Raw genomic sequence first — 19,533 nt, forward strand, 5'->3', positions numbered from 1 at the left:
GGGTGATATCTGAGGTGGACAGGACACCTGTGATATGGGGCTGGAAACCTTGTTAGGTTGGAGGCAGAGATAATGTCTGCCAGATTTGAGGCTTCATGGGATTAGGAATAGCCAAGGCAAGAGAAGGACTCGGTGTGGGAATGTAACTGGGGCATGTCCTCTCCATCAGAATGTAGTTGTCATTATGAAACCCTCATGACCAGAACCTTCCCCAAATGTTTATTATGCAAGTAATAAAATAGGAGAATATGTTGTTTTTAATGGTATTATTTAATCCCATCAAGTAACATAAATTGTAAGCACATTTTTTCAAATGACCTAAAATGAATTTAGTCATATTCTTAAGATCTATGGACAAAATTAATTATCCAAAATTTTTTGTTGATTTCATGACTTTCCTTCCACAGTTATGTTTCAGATATTTCACAATGTGGAATCACGTAGCATGGAAAATAATCCTAATGGAAATAAGCATGTGTAAATATCTATGATCATATCTCTGAGTAATGAGCTCCTTTTTGGTCTGAAGACTTTTAATAGAGAAGAGTCATCTTTAGAGAGTTACTGTTACTGTCAGAATATGGAACCAATATGCAGTGGACTGCGCTTGATAGGTAAGCATTTTACAAAGGATAAAAAAAGACCTGGGCGCCTGGGTGGCTCAGTCGTTAAGCGTCTGCCTTTGGCTCAGGTCATGATCCCAGGGTCCTGGGATCGAGTCCCACATCGGGCTCCCTGCTCGGCAAGAAGCCTGCTTCTCCCTCTCCCGCTCCCCCTGCTTGTGTTCCTGCTCTCGCTATCTCTCTCTCTGTCAAATAAATAAATAAAATCTTTAAAAAAAAAAAAGACCTAACAACGTTATTTTCTTCACTAGCTTTGTTTTCTCCCTTCCACCTACCTGACCTCATAGGCTTTCAAAAATTTAAAACACCCAAATGTGTATCTTAAACCATTAATTATGTCTGTGTTCCAGAAAACATATTACAATAACCTTGTGAACCACTCTTCTTAAACACCTTAAACTTAAATCTTCCCAAACTAAACTCTTAGTCTCCTTGCCAGCTTGATTGTCCCCATTTTTTTTCTTTTGACTTGAGTTAAGTTAGAAACTTTGAAATTACTTAATTATTTTTATTTCTTTTCCTTCATCCAGCCTCTGGCCGAGATTTCCCTGAACGTTTCCACTCTCTTCTGTTCTACCTCATACTTTCATCACTGTCAGTCTCTGTACTGAAGATTCTAACTTTCCTATACCCAATATCTCTCATATTCAAAGTTGTTATTCACACTACAACACTGCTGTGTTTCCCAAGCAAATATCTCATTTTGTCCACTGAAATCTTCACCACGTATTCCTCAAGACAAAATCTTCACTCCACACCACAGCATGGCACGCAAGTTATTGCATGACTTGACTCCAGTCTGCCTGGCCAGGTGCTTTATTTTCACTAAATCATAGAATAGGCACAAATCCAGCTACCCTTGGCTGCTTTGTTTGCAAAAAACTACACATTCCTTGCTACTTCAGCTCATTCTTTGTGCTATTTGGGAGGCATTTTCCTTTGATCTTTCTTACTCAAAATTCTTCCCACCTCAAGAGACACTTTCTTCAATTTGTTTTTCTTAATGCTTGTCTTCAAATTATATCAACCAGTCATTTTCTGTATCACCAGACACTTTAGGTTTCTTTGACACTCATTTGTCTGTGATCTGTCCTGTACTTTAGATGCCAGTCTGCACGCCTTGCCATGACTCCTACACTGACATTTCTTTAAGGACAAGGGCCATGCCCAGAAACTGAATTTTGCACTGCACATAAGCAGGTTGTAATTCTCCTTGTCTTAGTTTTTCAAAAATGGTATTAAACATCAACTCATAAACCAATGGATGACTATACCTGTAAATCATACCCATCTCCCTATCTCTAATGTTCATAATTTAGATATCCCTAGGTCTACCTGGATCAAATATCATAGAGATGACATTTATTTCCCACAAACCTATACAAATATACATGCTTTTTCTTTCATATTCATGCTTCCAATAATCTTATTTGTCTATAAACATCTCTTTCTCTCAGTCTCTCTCTGTAACATGCTATCATATTCATATCTATACACATTCATACACTGCACCTGAGATACACAAGCATTCATAAGAACACATATGTGCATGTATATCTGATGTGCATATCAATTACATCAATAAATATGTAAAAACACTATTAATCTCCTCACAGTTTGCCTGCACCAGTTTTCAAAGACCTAAGTTGCTCTAGTAAATTAATGACTCCTCTCAGAATGCCACTACCACATGCTCTTTATCAACTTTTGGGACTCATCTTATGCAATACTTCCTCTGTAAGCCTTCCCTGACCTCCCAACTCTTCTTTTTCTCCGTTCTATATTGGGATCATTTTCAGTGGTCCCCAGTGCTACTTAATCCTTTCTCAATCATAACACATATCTTAACATATGATAATTGCCTCTTTACATGGTCTTTTTCTACACTAAAATGAATGTTTTCCGCATCCCCGCCAACATCTGTCGTTTCCTGACTTGTTAATTTTAGCCATTCTGACTGGTGTGAGGTGGTATCTCAAAAAAATTTAAAATGAATGTTTTCTCTATGCTTGTTTTCATACTATCTAGAATTCCCATGTTATGAGTTTAATAAGTATCTATTGAATAAATTAAGTCTCATTTCAAATACCTTCTTTGATGTAACAACAAGATCATAAAAGAATGCACAGACTTACACATTAAGCCCACGCACTGAAAATAAAATAAAGGAAGGGAAGATAAAAGGAAGGAAAGGAAGGAGGTAGGGAAAAAGGACAGAAGGGTGGGGAGTGATAGAGGAAAGAAGGGAAGGAGAGAAGGAGGCAGGGAGGAAGGAAGTATTTTGTTTGCCTGGTCAGAATTCTTCTACATTGAGGATCCTTTTATAGTAGTCAAATCTCTTTGACTCCATTTCTGAATATTATTTAGGCATGTTCTTTCACCTTCAGTGGGCCAGTGGTGTTCCCTCAAATATAATTCCCCTTCTCAACTTTTGTAATTATATTTTGCTAGATTACAAACACCCCAAAATTAAGAATTTAGGGTTGATTGGTCTTAATATTCTCACTTCAGTTTTCTCACATGGTTGCATGACAAAAAGTTACATGGGCTGGAACCCTCTGAAGGTTCAGTAAGGATGGACATCCAATATGGCTTCACTGACAAGCCTGGTGCCACAGTGCTCCTCCCCCCAGGCTCTCCATAAAATTAACCTGGGTTTCTTACCTGGTGTTTCAGAGCTGTAAGAGATAAAAAGCAGAAGTTGCTAGGCCAGATATGACCTATACCTAAGACTTACACAGCATCACTTTTGTAGTATTCTATTGCTCGAGGCCGTCAAAGGATTTGACCAAGTCAAGGGGTTGGAAAGTAGACTCGTGCCTGATGCTTATATTGCAAAAGAACAGGGAGTTTAGAAAATACTGTTATAGCCATCTTTGACAGATCCAATCTGGCACAGTTTCCTCTCTGACTACAAGAGTTCACATCCCTTTCATATGCAACATATACTTAACACCTCCTCCAAACTTCCAGGTCTCACCCTATTTTGATATCTATCCAGAATTTCATCATCTAAATCATATCCAGATGTAAATGAGGCTTCATAGGTTTAGTTCCTTAGATATAGTTCATTGAGTATGGTCTCTCTTTCTCTGAACCTCTATTAACTAAAAAGATAAGTCTTCTGCCTCCTACACTGCCAATGTATAATGTTAATATAGCAATAGGATAACTGCAAAAACATTCCCATTCCAAAAGAGGGAGAAAGATGGAGCATGGTAGTTGCTGGTCCATAGCATACTGAAATCTAAGCAGTGTTCCCAGCTTTTTTATTAAGGCATATCCTGCTCTATGAGGATAATTCTGTTTCTTTGATCTTTCTGAGATCTGGGGTCTGTACTCTGCATAATCATTCATTTTCTAAAAGAAGTGAGTCAAATTTTCACTTTACCTTTCTAAGCCTATAGGTTGGGGACTCCAGTGGTACTTTTCATTTTGAACTGTCTCTGTCTTTTTCAGTCTAACCAGGCAGTTCTTGACCATTAAAGGATTTTAAAAATGCACACCTTTACGAAAACAATGGATAGTGGATCACTATATCAAAAACTAATGATGTATTGTATGGTGACTAACATAACATAATAAAATTTAAAAAAAAGAAGAAGATAGCTCTTACTTTAAGAACATATAATGTCTGGAGAAAAAGTAAATGAGAAAAATTTTGTGTTCAAACTCAGAAATTCCTGAAGCTTTATGGTTTTTATGAGTACTATTTGAATGTTAAACACTTATTTCTTTAACTCATTTTTCTCTATACATATTTTGTTACAAGTGGCACTTTCAACATTATCCAGAAGTTTCCCTCATCAAACCTATCAGTTCATTAGGTATATTTTTATTATCTACCTTAACAAAGGTGACAGTTTTGTTAGTTGTTCCACCATTACAAAGCACAGATCGCTTTCTTCTCTGGTACACAATAACAATTTTGTCATTCTATTTAAAGCCTTCATTAACAGTCTTTTTTTTTTTTTTTTTTTTTAAGATTTTATTTATTTATTTGACAGAGAGAGAGAGAATACAAGCAGGCGGAGCAGCAGGCAGAGGGAGAGGGAGAAGCAGGTTCCCCACGGAGCAGGGAGCCTGATGTGGGGCTCGATCCCAGGACCTTGGGATCATGACCTGAGCTGAAGGCAGACGCTTAACCGACTGAGCCACCCAGGCGCCCAAGCCTTCATTAACAGTCTTACCGATACCCTTCAAGCTTCTGTCCATGCACTCAAAACCAGTGCTTCATGTTTTAGGTCTTTATTACTGCAGAACCCAACTCTTAACATCATTTTTTTTCTTATATTTTAACTAGTGTTGTGTACTATAACATCCCAACACTTACTGGCTTTAAATGATATTTTATGATATTTTTTTTCTCAAGGTTCTGTTGATTGTCTGGACTCAGCTCTGTAGTTCTCACTTGGAGTCCCTCAAGCAGTTGCAGATAGGAATCCAGGACCAGATAGTCAAGCCTTCTCCTTCACTCATATGTTAGGCACCTCAGTCTACCTCCACACTGACTCCTGTTCCATCAGATTAGAATCCTCTGACCTGGGGAGCATGCTCAGGCCATGACTGGTACATGTGAGAAGTGTTGGGAAGGTGATATTTCAGGAATTACCATCTAATAAGAGATGGAGATTGATGGATAAATATGCCATTTTGAACTCCTCAAAGGAAAAGTTTCAAGGTGTGATCTTTACCTTTTCCCAAGCACCTCCAACAGGAGAGAGCTCTGGTAATTCATAGCAGTAACCTCCTCAGTCATACGCACATTACTGGCTTTCTTCCCTTCACTGTCTTACTTGCTCAATCCCTTACAAAATTTTTTCTTGAATCAATTCCCAAATATACCACATACATTAAAATTATTGCTTTGCATCAAAAGGAATAAAATCTTGCCATTTGCAATGACGTGGATGGAACTGGAGAGTGTTATGCTGAGCGAAATAAGTCAATCAGAGAAAGACATGAATCATATGATCTCACTAATATGAGGGATTCTTAATTTCAGGAAACAAACTGAGGGTTGCTGCAGTGGTGGGGGGTGGGAGGGATAGGGCGGTTGGGTGATAGACATTGGGGAAGGTATGTCCTATGGTGAGTGCTGTGAATTGTGCAAGACTGTTGAATCACAGATCTGTACCTCTGAAACAAATAATACATTATATGTTAAAAAAAAAAAAGAAGAAGAAGAAGAAGATAGCAGGAGGGGAAGAATGAAGGGGGGGAAATCGGAGGGGGAGATGAACCATGATAGACGATGGACTCTGAAAAACAAACTGAGGGTTCTAGAGGGGAGGGGGGTGGGAGGATGGGCTAGTCTGGTGATGGGTATTAAAGAGGGCACGTTCTGCATGGAGCACTGGGTGTTATACGCAAATAATGAATCATGGAACACTACATCAAAAACTAATGATGTAATGTATGGTGATTAACATAATAAAAAAATATTATTGCTTTGGTTTGCTTTTGGGGGAACCCTTGATAGACACTCTTATGTCATATTCACCTGTTTATAGATTGAGACCATCAGAGGATAAACTTTAATCTTCTCTTCCTACTGTAAGTAACAGTATAAGTTATTATCATTAGCTTGACCATCAAGAGGAGAGAGATAAACCACTGTGGTAAACAGAGAAATGAACTGTGTTAAAATTATTGGTGTCCATGTGGTGATAATGAGGGTGGTATACATGCTTTTAAGCCACAGCGACACTGGACAAGAAGGTCTAATATGAAAAGGGAACTAAAGGAGATATGGCTAAACTTAAAGCCTTTGGATTTTCTTCACTAGCTTATAAGACCTTCTGAGCAGTAAGGATAAGAAGGATGGGAGAAAAGAAGCTGTTATGTTCCTAATCAAAAAACTTGTTCAAATTGATGGATTGCATCTCAAAACTTTCCAGAATATCTCCTAATGACCTTTTGGGGGGAAAAAAATAAGTTTATAATGAGTTGCCACACAATACAGAGAATGAACTCCTTCCAAGGCCATAAAATCAATGCTAGTTAGTCAGTGGCAATTCTGCAAAGGTGACTTGTTCATTTACCCAAGAAAAGGACTGTATTTGTGCAATTAAATAAAACCATGTATCAGGGGCGCCTGGGTGGTTCAGTCGTTAAGTGTCTGCCTTCAGCTCAGGTCATGATCCCAGGGTTCTGGGATCGAGCCCTGCATCGGGCTCCCTGCTCAGCGGGGAGTCTGCTTCTCCCTCCCACGCTCCCCCTGCTTGTGTTCTCTCTCTCTCTGTCTCTCTCTGTGTCAAATAAAATAATAAATAAAATCTTAAAAATAAATAAATAAGTAAATAAAACTATGTATCAGATACTGATATACTAATACCTTATTTTCCTACTTCAGAATGATTTGTATATTTTGATCACTGATGAAAGCACAGATGAGCCTGCTTTTTCCTGAATCACATGCTCAAGGAGGTTAGATTCACACACACCTGCATATACTTCTCCACATCTACATGAGTTATAATGATATTAGTGTTTTAAAAACTTGAAAGCTTAGTTAATAATATTTCATCATCTTAAGTAAAATGCATTATTCAAACCTCACATTTGCCATGACTTCCTATTTAAGGTCTTTTCTGATTTCTTCTAAAATCTAAGTTAGTTGCTTCTCACGTGAAAATAAATCTTTTCTTCTTCTTTTATCATGGCCTAAATAACATTAAATTATATTTGCTCAGTATTTTTATATCATCACTGTGCTGTGAGCTTCTGAAATCATGGAATATGTCTTTGTCACTGTTACACATCAAAGGATAAGCTACCTCTTGGTATTGCAGAAAGATACAATAGATGTGTAAACAAGGAAGGATAAAAAAAACAAGGAAGAATATGGAAGGAAGGCAATAAGAAAAGATAAAAGAAGAATGGGAGAGAGAGGTGGGGGAGATGATAGGAACTTATGATATATATATATATACTTTTCACTCAGATTCATCTCACATCTGAGTTCTTTTGTTTGAGGAATATAAATCCTTTAGAGGAGATCCTTATCAGGTAAAAGTTTCACCAACATAGACATAGTACAAGGAGTTTGCATCTTAAATGGGTAAATATATATTTTTCCTGTGTCATAGTATTTTTGGATCACTGCTTAGTGACCTTCAGAATACAAATCTGAACAACCCGCATGTGGATCTCCTTGGTCTTCACACCATAGATAATGGGGTTAAAGGCAGGGGGCACAAGCAGATAGATGGTAGACAAGAGGATATGAACATAGGGTGATACATGTCCAAAACGGTGGCTGAAGAAGGAAAAAAAGGCAAGGATATAAAACTCCAGGAAGACAGCAATATGGGCAGTACATGTATTGAATGCTTTGAGTCTTGCCTCCTTCTGGGGAAGACGAAAAACAGCCTGAAAAATCAGAATGTAGGAGATGAAGACAAAGATCATATCAAAACCTAGAATTGCAAAGGCCACAAAGAGCCCATATGATCTGTTAATATGGACATCTTCTGCAGCCAGCTTCACAACAGCCATGTGTTCACAGTAGGAATGAAAAATAATCACAGATTGGAAAAGTTGCAAGCGTTTAAGTAGAATGGGTAAAATTCCAACAAGCACCATTGCCCGGATGGCCACCATCAATACCATTCGAACTAGAAAGAGAGGTGTAAGGATGGATGTGTGCCTCAAAGGATTACAGATGGCAATGTAGCGGTCAAAGGCCATGGCCAACAGGATACCAGATTCCATGCCCTGCAAGGCATGGATGAAGAAGAGCTGAGTGAGGCAAGCATCGAAAGCCATGGAGCAGGAGCCAAACCAGAAGATGGCCAACATCTTGGGAGCAATGGCTACACAGAGACCTAGGTCAGTGGCTGCCAAAACTGCTAGGAAGATGTACATGGGTTGGTGAAGATGGCGTTCTGTAGGGATGATGATTAACAAGAAGATGTTCCCCAGCAGAGCCACCAGGCACACTCCAAGGAAGGGAAATCCGATCCAAAACTGCACATGTTCTAGTCCAGGGATCCCAATCAGGGTCACTATTTGTGGGTTCAGATATGATATGTTTGTAGATCCCATCAGGTCAATAAATCCTTTTCTCACCATTGATTCTGATACCTATTCAGAGAAAAATTATGGATGACATAACATGAAAAAACATGGATGGAAATGTGGCCACATGACTTTGAATCTTTGAGAATCAACTTAAGTCTGTATTAGATAGGATTCTTGAATATCTTTTCTCAAAGCCAACGCAGGTATTTGTGCATGAGGAAGTTGTAGAAATGGAATTTATGACTCTAAGAACATCAATCTTGCTAGGTTCTGAAATGTCCTCAGAAGGTGCTACAGATGACATTAACTTTTTTGTCTATATCCCTCTACAAACTCCAAACACATTTCAGATTAGGTGAAATCCCTTTGTAGCACTTGAAGTTGTAGAATAGATTCTCAATCCCATAGCCCTGTCCATTTTGTTCAAAGTTTAGAATCTCTGGAAAGTGACAGCCTTTCCCAGTCTTCTCAATTTCTCTGGTTTAGGGAGTAAAACACCTCCTTACAAATCTTCGAAATTGACTCTCAGATGAGAGAGTGAAGGAGATTTTGTTCTTTCAGCAAATGCTGGTTGAGTTGACAGTGTGCAGACCCATTACCCAGTTCTTGGAACTGATGTGGAGGAGTTGTTCTTTTACCAGTAGAAGCAGAGAATATTTGACTCACTGGGGTAAATCTGGACGGTTAGCTTTCAGAGTGGATGTGTAAGCAGAATGGGGTAGATGATGATGTAAGTCCTCACAGAGCTTAGAGGAGACAGAAAGTTGAGAAGATAGATAGGAAGTCAATTGAAAAAGAAGTACCATAAATTAGGATAGGATGGTAACATACAAAAACAGATCTATTGAAAAACCAGTGTAGCTTAAATATTTTGATATTAATGTGTTTCAGATGCAAAAAGGCAGGATTGGCTGTGAGCCACTCTACTGTCCATAATGGAGCTCAGCCTAAACCTAGGTGCTTTCATTCATTTTACTGGTGTTAGTTGACCAAGCATATAATTTGCTACTTTTGATTACATTGTCCCATTTCACATCCACCCCAACCTTCTGAAATTTTTATAATTTGCCTGCTCTCTTTCTTTAGAAATTTATTCAGTAAACTTTAAGATAACTTTCTATACTCTTTTTTACTTTTTCATTAGCTATTCTACAAGCTTAAAGTCATCCCAAAGTTTCATTCTGTTTTCCTTATGATTTTGTCATAGCTGAATCATTGAATAGGGAATACCACTCTGAATGGGATTTTATATATTTTTCTTTGAAGAGAAACTATTTTACTGTTGTAAAATTATAGGAAAAAATAGACTGGTTCACAGTCAGTAGGAATATGTATGTGGGTATAACTAGGAAGTCCCTAATGCAATAAAATCTAAAATACTTTACTAGTTGATTGAGAGTAGGAGATCGTTATATGATCTTCTGTAGCTACATATATCAATTAACTATGACCAAGGCAATAAAGAGATATATATTAAAACAATAAGAAATTTTGTGAAAAGAAATTCCCTATGATGTCCAAATAAATGAATTTAGATGAGCAAGTGGTGGATTCCCTAGAACTCATTGCTGAAAAGCACCAATATATCTTATCAAGGTGACATGAGTAGACAAAGGCAGAATCTAAAGAAACTATAGAAGGCAATACATCCTAGATATCTTTAGAAATGCCTGACAATGTAAGGATAAAATTCCATATAGTATAGCATATGTATTTATAAGTATTAATATATTTAAAATAATATATTATTATTATATATATTGTAATACATATATATGTAATATATTTGTATTATGTTGTATTGTAATACAAATATATATTTGTATTGCTTATATATTTATAATACATATTTATAAATAAATAAAAATATATATTAATATAAATACAAATATATTATATGTAAATACAGTATGTAAATTTATATAATTATAATATATATTACATACATAATATATAAATACAAAGATACATCATATATAAGTATATACATTATAAATACATATATATTATTATAAATATGTAAATACTAATATATTTGTATAATAAATATATATTAAATATAAATATAAATAATACAGGAGGGGGAGGAGCAAGATGGTGGAGGAGTAGGAGACCTAAATTTCGTCTGGTCCCAGAAATTCAGCTAGATAGGGATCAAACCATTCTTAACACCTACAAACTCAACAGGAGATCAAAGAAAAGAATAGCAACTCTCTGAACAGAAAAGCGACCACTTTCTGGAAGGTAGGACAACTGGAGAAGTGAATCTGAGGTGATATTCGGCAAGATGGACAGTGGGGGAGGGGGCCTCCGTCAGCCGCTACTGGCAAGTGATAGAGCAGCAGAGCACAAAATTGGAAATTTTAGAAGTTGGCTCTGCTAGGGACATTGCTCCAGTGGCTAAGCCGGGGGTGGAACCCTCGCTGGGACAGTGTGGTCTCAGGACCTTCAGGGTCACAGAAAGACTGGGGGTGCCTGAGTGCGGCAGAGCTCCCAGGTATTGGAGTGGGGAAGCCGGCTGCAGAGACAGAGCGAGGAGTGGGCTCTCAGCTTGGGGTTGCCATAAACCGTGATCTCAGCATAGTAAGGCCACTGATCCTCCAGCAGGGACCCAACAAGTGGCAGATCCGGGGAGACTACACATCCTACCCCCAGAGGAGCAGCACAGGAGCCCACCACAGGAATCTGCTGAGTTTGGAGATTCCAAACAGGGTTGTGTGCCAGAGATAGAAATGCTCAGTCACAGGCCAGGTGAGCACAAAGTGCGGCCAGAGATCGGGGAGACAGGAGTGACTGGTTGCTTTTTTCTGGGGGCTCACTGAGGAGTGGGGCCCCGAGTTCTGGGCTCCTCCAGGGCGGAGATTGGGAGGCTGCCATTTTCACTCTCGTCCTCCAACGCTATACAGAAAGCTTGCAGGGAACAAAAGCTCCTGAGAGCAAACCCAGCAAGGGCGGGGCAATTCTGCCTCCAGGAAAGACACCTGAGAATCACTGCAACAGGCCCCTTCCCCAGAAGATCAGCAAGAACAGCCAGCCAAGATCAAGTTTACTGATCAATGAGAATGGTAGAACTCCAGCAATAGGGGAATACTGCACATAGATTCATGGCTATTTTCCCAGTGATTCTTTAGTCTTTCAAAGTTAATTTTTTTAATTTTCTTTTTTTTTTCTTTTTTTTTTTTGAATTTTTCTTTTCCCTTTCACAACCAACATCTTATCAATCCCTTTTTAAAAAATTTTTTTTTATTTTTCATTTTTAGAGTCGTATTCTATCCCTTCATAGTAGTTAAACTTATTTTTGGTATATATGTGTGTGTATATATATATATATATATATGTTGTTCTCTCTTTTAAAATTTTGGGATACACTTTCTTCTAACAAACCAAAATATACCCTAAATCTCTAGTGTATGGCTTTGCTCTAGTCTCCTGCCTGATACATTGTCTCCCCTTTTTTTTTTAATCCTCTTCTTTCTTTTTCCAACCAACTTCTTATCTTATCAATTCCTTTTATAAAATCTTTTATAATTTTCATCTTTACAGTCATATGCCATCCCTTCATCATATTTACCCTTATTTTTGTACATATATAAGTTTTTCTTTCTTTAAAATTTTGGGAGGCACTTTCTTCTAACAGACCAAAATGTGCCCAGAATTTAGTGTGTGGCACTGATCTATGCACCAGCCAGTTCATATTTGATCATATTCTTTTTTTTGTTTTTTTATCTTTTTCTTTCTTTTTTTTTTTTTTCTTTTTTCTTTCTTTCCCTTTCTTTTCCCCCAGTTTCAGGTCTCTTCTAGTTTGTTTAGCGTATATTTTTCTGGGGTCATTGTTACCCTGCTAGCATTTTGTTCTCTCATTATCTATTCTACTCTGGACAAAATGACAAGACGGAAAAAATCACCTCAAAAAAAAGGACACAAGGCGGTACCGATTGCCAGGGACCTAATCAATATGGACACTAGTAAGATGTCAGAACTTGAGTTCAGAATGATGATTTTAAAGATACTAGCTGGGCTAGAGAAAAGCATGGAAGATACTAGAGAAACCCTTTCTGGAGAAATAAAAGAACTAAAATCTAACCAAGTCAAAATCAAAAAGGCTATTAAGAGGTGCAAACAAAAATGGAGGCTCTAACTGCTAGGATCAATGAGGCAGAAGAGAGAATCACTGATATAGAAGACCAAATGATGGAAAATCAAGAAGCTGAGAAAAAGAGAGATAAATAACTACTGGATCACAAGGGCAGAATTCGAGAGATAAGTGATACTATAAGATGAAACAATTTAGAATAATTGGGATCCCAGAAGAAGAAGAAAGAGAAAGGGGGGCAGAAAGTATATTGGAGCAAATTATAGCAGAGAACTTCCCTAATTTGGGGAAGGAAACAGGCATCAAACTCCAGGAGGCACAGAGAATACCCCTCAAAATCAATAAAAATAGGTCAACACCCCGACATCTAATAACTTACAAGTCTCAGAGACAAAGAGAAAATCCTGAAAGCAGCTTGGGAAAAGAGATCTGTAACCTACAATGGTAGAAACATTAGATTGGCAACAGACCTATCCACAGAGACCTGGCAGGCCAGAAACGACTGGCATGATATATTCAGGACACTAAATGAGAAAAATATGCAGCCAAGAATACTATAAACAGCTAGGCTGTCATTGAAAATAGAAGGAGAGATAAAAAGCTTCCAGGACAAACAAAAACTAAAGGAATTTGCAAACATGAAAACAGCCCCACAAGAAATATTGAAAGGGGTCATCTAAGCAAAGAGAGAGCCTAAAAGTAACATAGACCAGAAAGGAACACAGAAAATATACAGTAACAGTCCCCTTATAGGCAATACAAAGGCACTTAATTCATATCTTTCAATAGTTACCCTTAATGTAAATGGGCTAAATGCCCCAATCAAAACACACAGGCTATCAGATTGGATAAAAACACGAGACCATTGATATGCTGTCTGCAAGAGACTCATTTTAGACCCAAAGACACCCCCAGATTGAAAGTGAAGGGGTGGAAAACCATTTAGCATGCTAATGGACACCCAAAGAAAGCTGGGGCGGCAATCCTTATATCAGACAAATTAGATTTTGAACCAAAGACTATAATAAGAGATGAGGAAGGACACTATATCCTACTTAAAGGGTCTAGCCACAAAGATCTAACAACTGTAAAAATCTATGCCCCTAACATGGGAGCAACCAATTATATAAGGCAGTTAATAACAAAAGCAAAGAAACACATCGACAACAATACAATAATAGTGGGGAACTTTAACACCTCCCTCACTGAAATGGACAAATCATCTAAGCAAAAGATCAACAAGGAAATAAAGACTTTAAATGACACACTGGACCAAATGGACTTCACAGATATATTCAGAACATTCCATCCCAAAGCAACAGAATACACATTCTTCTCTAGTGCCCATGGAACATTCTCCAGAATCGATCACATCCTAGGTCACAAATCAGGTCTCAACCGGTACCAAAAGATTGGAATCATTCCCTGCATATTTTCAGACCACAATGCTTTGAAACTAGAACTAAATCACAAGAGGAAAGTCGGAAAGAACTCAAATACATGGAGGCTAAAGAGCATCCTACTAAAAAAGGAATGGGTCAACCAGGAAATTAAAGAAGAATTTAAAAAATTCATGGAAACAAATGAAAAGGAAAACACAACTGTTCAAAATCTTTGGGATGCAGCAAAGGCATTCCTAAGAGGAAAGTATACAGCAATACAAGCCTTTCTCAAGAAACAAGAAAGGTCTCAAATACGCAACCTAACCCTACACCTAAAGAGCTGGAGAAAGAAGAGCAAATAAAGCCTAAACCCAGCAGGAGAAGAGAAATAATAAAGATCAGAGCAGAAATCAATGAAATAGAAACCAAAAGAACAGTAGAACAGATCGATGAAACTAGGAGCTGGTTCTTTGAAAGAATAAGATTGATAAACTGCTGGCCAGACTTATCAAAAAGAAAAGAGAAATGACCCAAATAAATAAAATCATGAATGAAAGAGGAGAGATCACAACCAACACCAAAGAAATACAAACAATTATAAGAACATATTATGAGCAACTCTATGCCAGCAAATTAGATAACCTGGAAGCAATGGATGCACTCCTAGAGATGTATCAACTGCCAAAACTGAACCAGGAAGAAATAGAAAACCTGAACAGACCTATAACGACTAAGGAAATTGAAGCAGTCATCAAAAATCTCCCAAAACACAAAAGCCCAGGGCCAGATGGCTTCCTAGGGGAATTCTACCAAACATTTAAAGAATTAATACTTATTCTTCTGAAACTGTTCCAAAAAATAGAAATGGAAGGAAAACTTCCAAACTCATTTTATGAGGCCACCATTACCTTGATCCCAAAACCAAAGACCTCATTAAAAAGGAGAATTACAGATCAATATCTTTGATGAACATGGATGCAAAAATTCTCACCATAATACTAGCCAATAGGACCCAACAGTACAATAAAAGGATTCTTCACCACGACCAAGTGGGATTTAACCCTGGGCTGCAAGGTTGGTTCAACATCTGCAAAGCAATCAATGTGATACACTACATTAATAAAAGAAAAAACAAGAACCATATGATCCTCTCAATAGATGCAGAAAAAGCATTTGACAAAGTACAGCATCCTTTCTTGATCAAAACTCTTCAGAGTATAGGGATAGAGGGTACATACCTCAATATCATAAAAGCCATCTATGAAAAACCCACAGCGAATATCATTCTCAATGGGGAAAAACTGAGAGCTTTCCCCCTAAAGTCAGGAACACGGCAGGGATGTCCACTATCACCACTGCTATTCAACATAGTATTAGAAGTCCTAGCCACAGCAATCAGACAACAAAAAGAAATAAAAGGCATCCAAATTGGCAAAGAAGAAGTCAAACTCTCACTCTTTGCAGATGATATGATACTTTATGTGGAAAACCCTAAAGACTCCACCCCAAAACTGCTAGAACTCATACAGGAATTCAGTAAAGTGACAGGATATAAAATCAATGCACAGAAATCAGTGGCATTCCTATACACCAACAACAAGACAGAAGAAAGAGAAATTAAGGAGTCGATCCCATTTACAATTGCACCCAAAACCATAAGATACCTAGGCATAAATCTAACCAAAGAGGCAAAGGATCTGTACTCAGAAAACTATAACATACTCATGAAAGAAATTGAGGAAGACACAAAGAAATGGAAAAATGTTCCATGCTCATGGATTGGAAGAACAAATATTGTGAAGATGTCAATGCTACCTAGAGCAATCTACACATTCAATGCAATCCCCATCAAAATACCATCCACTTTTTTCAAAGAAATGGAACAAATAATCCTAAAATTTGTATAGAACCAGAAAAGACCCGAATAGCCAGAGGAATGTTGAAAAAGAAAAGCAAAGCTGGCGGCATCACAATTCCGGACTTCAAGCTCTATTACAAAGCTGTCATCATCAAGACAGTATGGTACTGGCACAAAAACAGACACATAGATCAATGGAACAGAATAGAGAGCCCAGAAATGGACCCTCAACTCTATGGTCAACTAATCTTTGACAAAGCAGGAAAGAATGTCCAATGGAAAAAAGACAGTCTCTTCAACAAAAAATGCTGGCAAAATTGGACAGCCACAGGCAGAAGAATGAAACTGGACCATTACAATAGACTCCAAATAGTTGAAAGACCTAAATGTGAGACAGGAGTTCATCAAAATCCTAAAGGAGAACACAGGCAGCAACCTCTTTGACCTCAGCCACAGCAACTTCTTCCTAGAAACATCGTCAAAGGCAAGGGAAGCAAAGGCAAAAATGAACTCTTGGGACTTCATCAAGATAAAAAGCTTTTGCACAGCAAAGGAAACAGTCAACAAAACCAAGGACAACTGACAAAATGACAGAATGGGAGAAGATATTTGCAAATGACATATCAGATAAAGGGTTGGTATCAAAAATATATAAAGAACTTATCAAACTCAACACCCAAAGAACAAATAATTCAATTAAGAAATGGGCTGAAGACATGAACAGACATTTCTGCAAAGACATCCAAATGGCCAACAGACACATGAAAAAGTGCTCAATATCGCTTGGCATCAGGGAAATCCAAATCAAAACCTCAATGAAATACCACTTCACACCAGTCAGAATGGCCAAGATTAACAAGTCAGGAAACGACAGATGTTGGCAAGGATGCAGAGAAAGGGGAACCCTCCTACACTGTTGGTGGGAATGCAAGCTCGTGCAGCCACTCTGGAAAACAGTATGGAGGTTCCTCAAAAAGTTGAAAATAGAGCTACCCTATGACCAAGCAATTGCAGTACTCTCTATTTACCCCAAAGATACAAATGTAGTGATCTGAAGAAGCCCATGCACCCCAATGTTTATAGCAGCAATGTCCACAATAGCCAAACTATGGAAAGAGCCTAGATGTCCATCAACAGATGAGTGGATAAAGAAGATGTGGAATATATAGATACAATGGAATATTATGCAGCCATCAAAACCCCCGAAATCTTGCCATTTGCAATGACGTGGATGGAACTGGAGGGTATTATGCTGAGCAAAATAAGTCAATCAGAGAATCATATAATCTCACTGATATGAGGAATTCTTAATCTCAGGAAACAAACTGCGGGTTGCTGGAGTGGTGGGGGGTGGGAGGGATGGGGTGGCTGGGTGATAGACATTGGGGAGGGTGTGCTATGGTGAGCGCTGTGAATTGTGTAAGACTGTTGAATCACAGACCTGTACCTCTGAAACAAATAATACATTGTATGTTAAAAAAAAAAAGAAGAAGAAGAAGAAGAAGATAGCAGGAAGGGAAAAATGAAGGGGGGGACATTGGAGGGGGAGAGGAACCATGAGAGACTATGGACTTTGAAAAACAAACTGAGGGTTCTAGAGGGGAGGGGAGTGGTGGGATGGGTTAGCCTGGTGATGGGTATTAAAGAGGGCACGTACTGAATGGAGCACTGTGTGTTATACACAAACAATGAATCATGGAACACTACATCAAAAACTAATGATGTAATGAATGGTGATTAACATAACATAATAAATAAAAAAGGAAAAAATACAAACACTATACATAGGTAAATATAAATGTGTTTTATGTAAATGTATTATATAAGTTGTATCTGTATATAGATAATACAAATGTATATTATATAAAGTAAATTTATATTAATAAATTTTATATTTATATTTTATATTTCTATAAAATATAATTAATAAATTATATTATAAATTATATTAACAAAATATGTTATTAAGATTTATATTTATGTTAATAAACTTATAATTTGCAAATATAATATTTATATAAACATTTGTATATACTATATATTGTATATAAATATATAATGCTCAAATATATCAAATATTTAAGTAAAATATAAAAATACAAAATATATAAATAAATATAAATATAATAAAAATGAAATTTATATGATACAATATACATTATATATAATGTTTTATATATAATATTTTACATATATATGTAATTTTTTGTATATAAAGGTGCTTTAACATTTTAAAAATCCTTTGTAGTTTGTCTCCCCCTCCAATTTCCCCCCCTTCATTTTTCCTTCCTTAAGCAGGCTTCCTGCTGAGCAGGGAGCCAGCAACCAGGACCCTCGGATCAGGACCGGAGCTAAAGGCAGAAGCTTAAGGACTGAGCCACCCAGGTGCCCCCATGAGAGACTATGGACTCTGAGAAACAAACTGAGGGTTCTAGAGGGGAGGGGGGTGGGGGGATGGGTTAGCCTGGTGATGGGTATTAAAGAGGGCATGTACTGAATGGAGCACTCGGTGTTATAAGTAAACGATGAATCATGGAACACTACATCAAAAACTAATGATGTAATGCATGGTGATTAACATAATATAATAATAAAAAAAAGTCTTTTCTACCTGGGGGAGACCCACCCTTCTAAGGCTGGGCCAGTTAATTCTGGGAGATAACAAAGGACCCATCCAGGTGCAGGCCTGTTATGCAAACTAACCAGTCCATACCAACTTTCTCTGGCCCTTTCAGGCCTGGAAGCAGCATTCCTCTGCCTTAATCATCCTGGGGCCAAGTACTGGGAAACTAGACCCTACACGCCAGCCCCAAATCCACCAAAATTATTCAAAATAGCCAATGCTAAACTGTTCATACTTCCCTGCCTTCTTTTCCTGTGGAAATCCCAATAAGGGCCACAGTGTAAGCACCTAGATGCTCTGCCTTCTCACCCTTCCCAGCCCCTCCTCCTTTCCTCTGCCCCTTGATCACCCTTGTGATTTTCTGTGTGGCCCTGCAAAGCCTCTGTGTCTCCTGTTTGTAGGACCTATTGGTATGACAACCTCTGTTTTCCTTAGCCTCTCCTGTTCTTTCTTGTGGCTGCACCGGACTGATAATCTCATAAAAAGATAAAAAACAGTATGCAAAATCATGGGATAGGAATTTAGAAATATAGCATATTATCTATTGCTGGCTCTACAACTTACCTTATGTGGAATCTTGCCCCAGTTCTTTAGGTTTACTCAATTGTAAATGGGAGTAATAATAGCACTTAACTCATTGAATTATTGTGAGGACTGTGTTAGTTTATATGTGGAAAAACAACACAAAGTCTGGAAGAAAGTAAGCACTCAGTGTTTGGTAGTTAGCGCCTGTCAGAACCTGCAGAGAACTTCTTTGAAGACAGACTCATCACTGCCTTCTTGAGAAAGACAAAACAAAAGGTAGAATAAAAATATAGAAATGAGAAAACTCACTGAAGAAAGAATTGATTAAAAATTCATGAGATATTAAATTTTCTGGAGTGGAATAACCTTCCCAATTTGATCCATGAGATTGGACATTCCCATAA

At 37.8% G+C, this 19,533-nt stretch overlaps 1 protein-coding gene across 1 annotated transcript; it reads right to left on the minus strand.

The window, feature by feature from the left end:
- Positions 1 to 7,724: 7,724 nt before the first annotated feature.
- Positions 7,725 to 8,672, minus strand: LOC118528775 (olfactory receptor 52A1-like). The gene has a single exon (XM_036081403.1). The coding sequence runs from the start codon at positions 8,670 to 8,672 to the stop codon at positions 7,725 to 7,727; it is 948 nt and encodes a 315-aa protein (XP_035937296.1).
- Between the last annotated feature and the right edge of the window lie 10,861 nt (positions 8,673 to 19,533).

Source organism: Halichoerus grypus, chromosome 11 (genome assembly GCF_964656455.1).
Source record: "Halichoerus grypus chromosome 11, mHalGry1.hap1.1, whole genome shotgun sequence".
NCBI lineage: Eukaryota > Metazoa > Chordata > Mammalia > Carnivora > Phocidae > Halichoerus > Halichoerus grypus.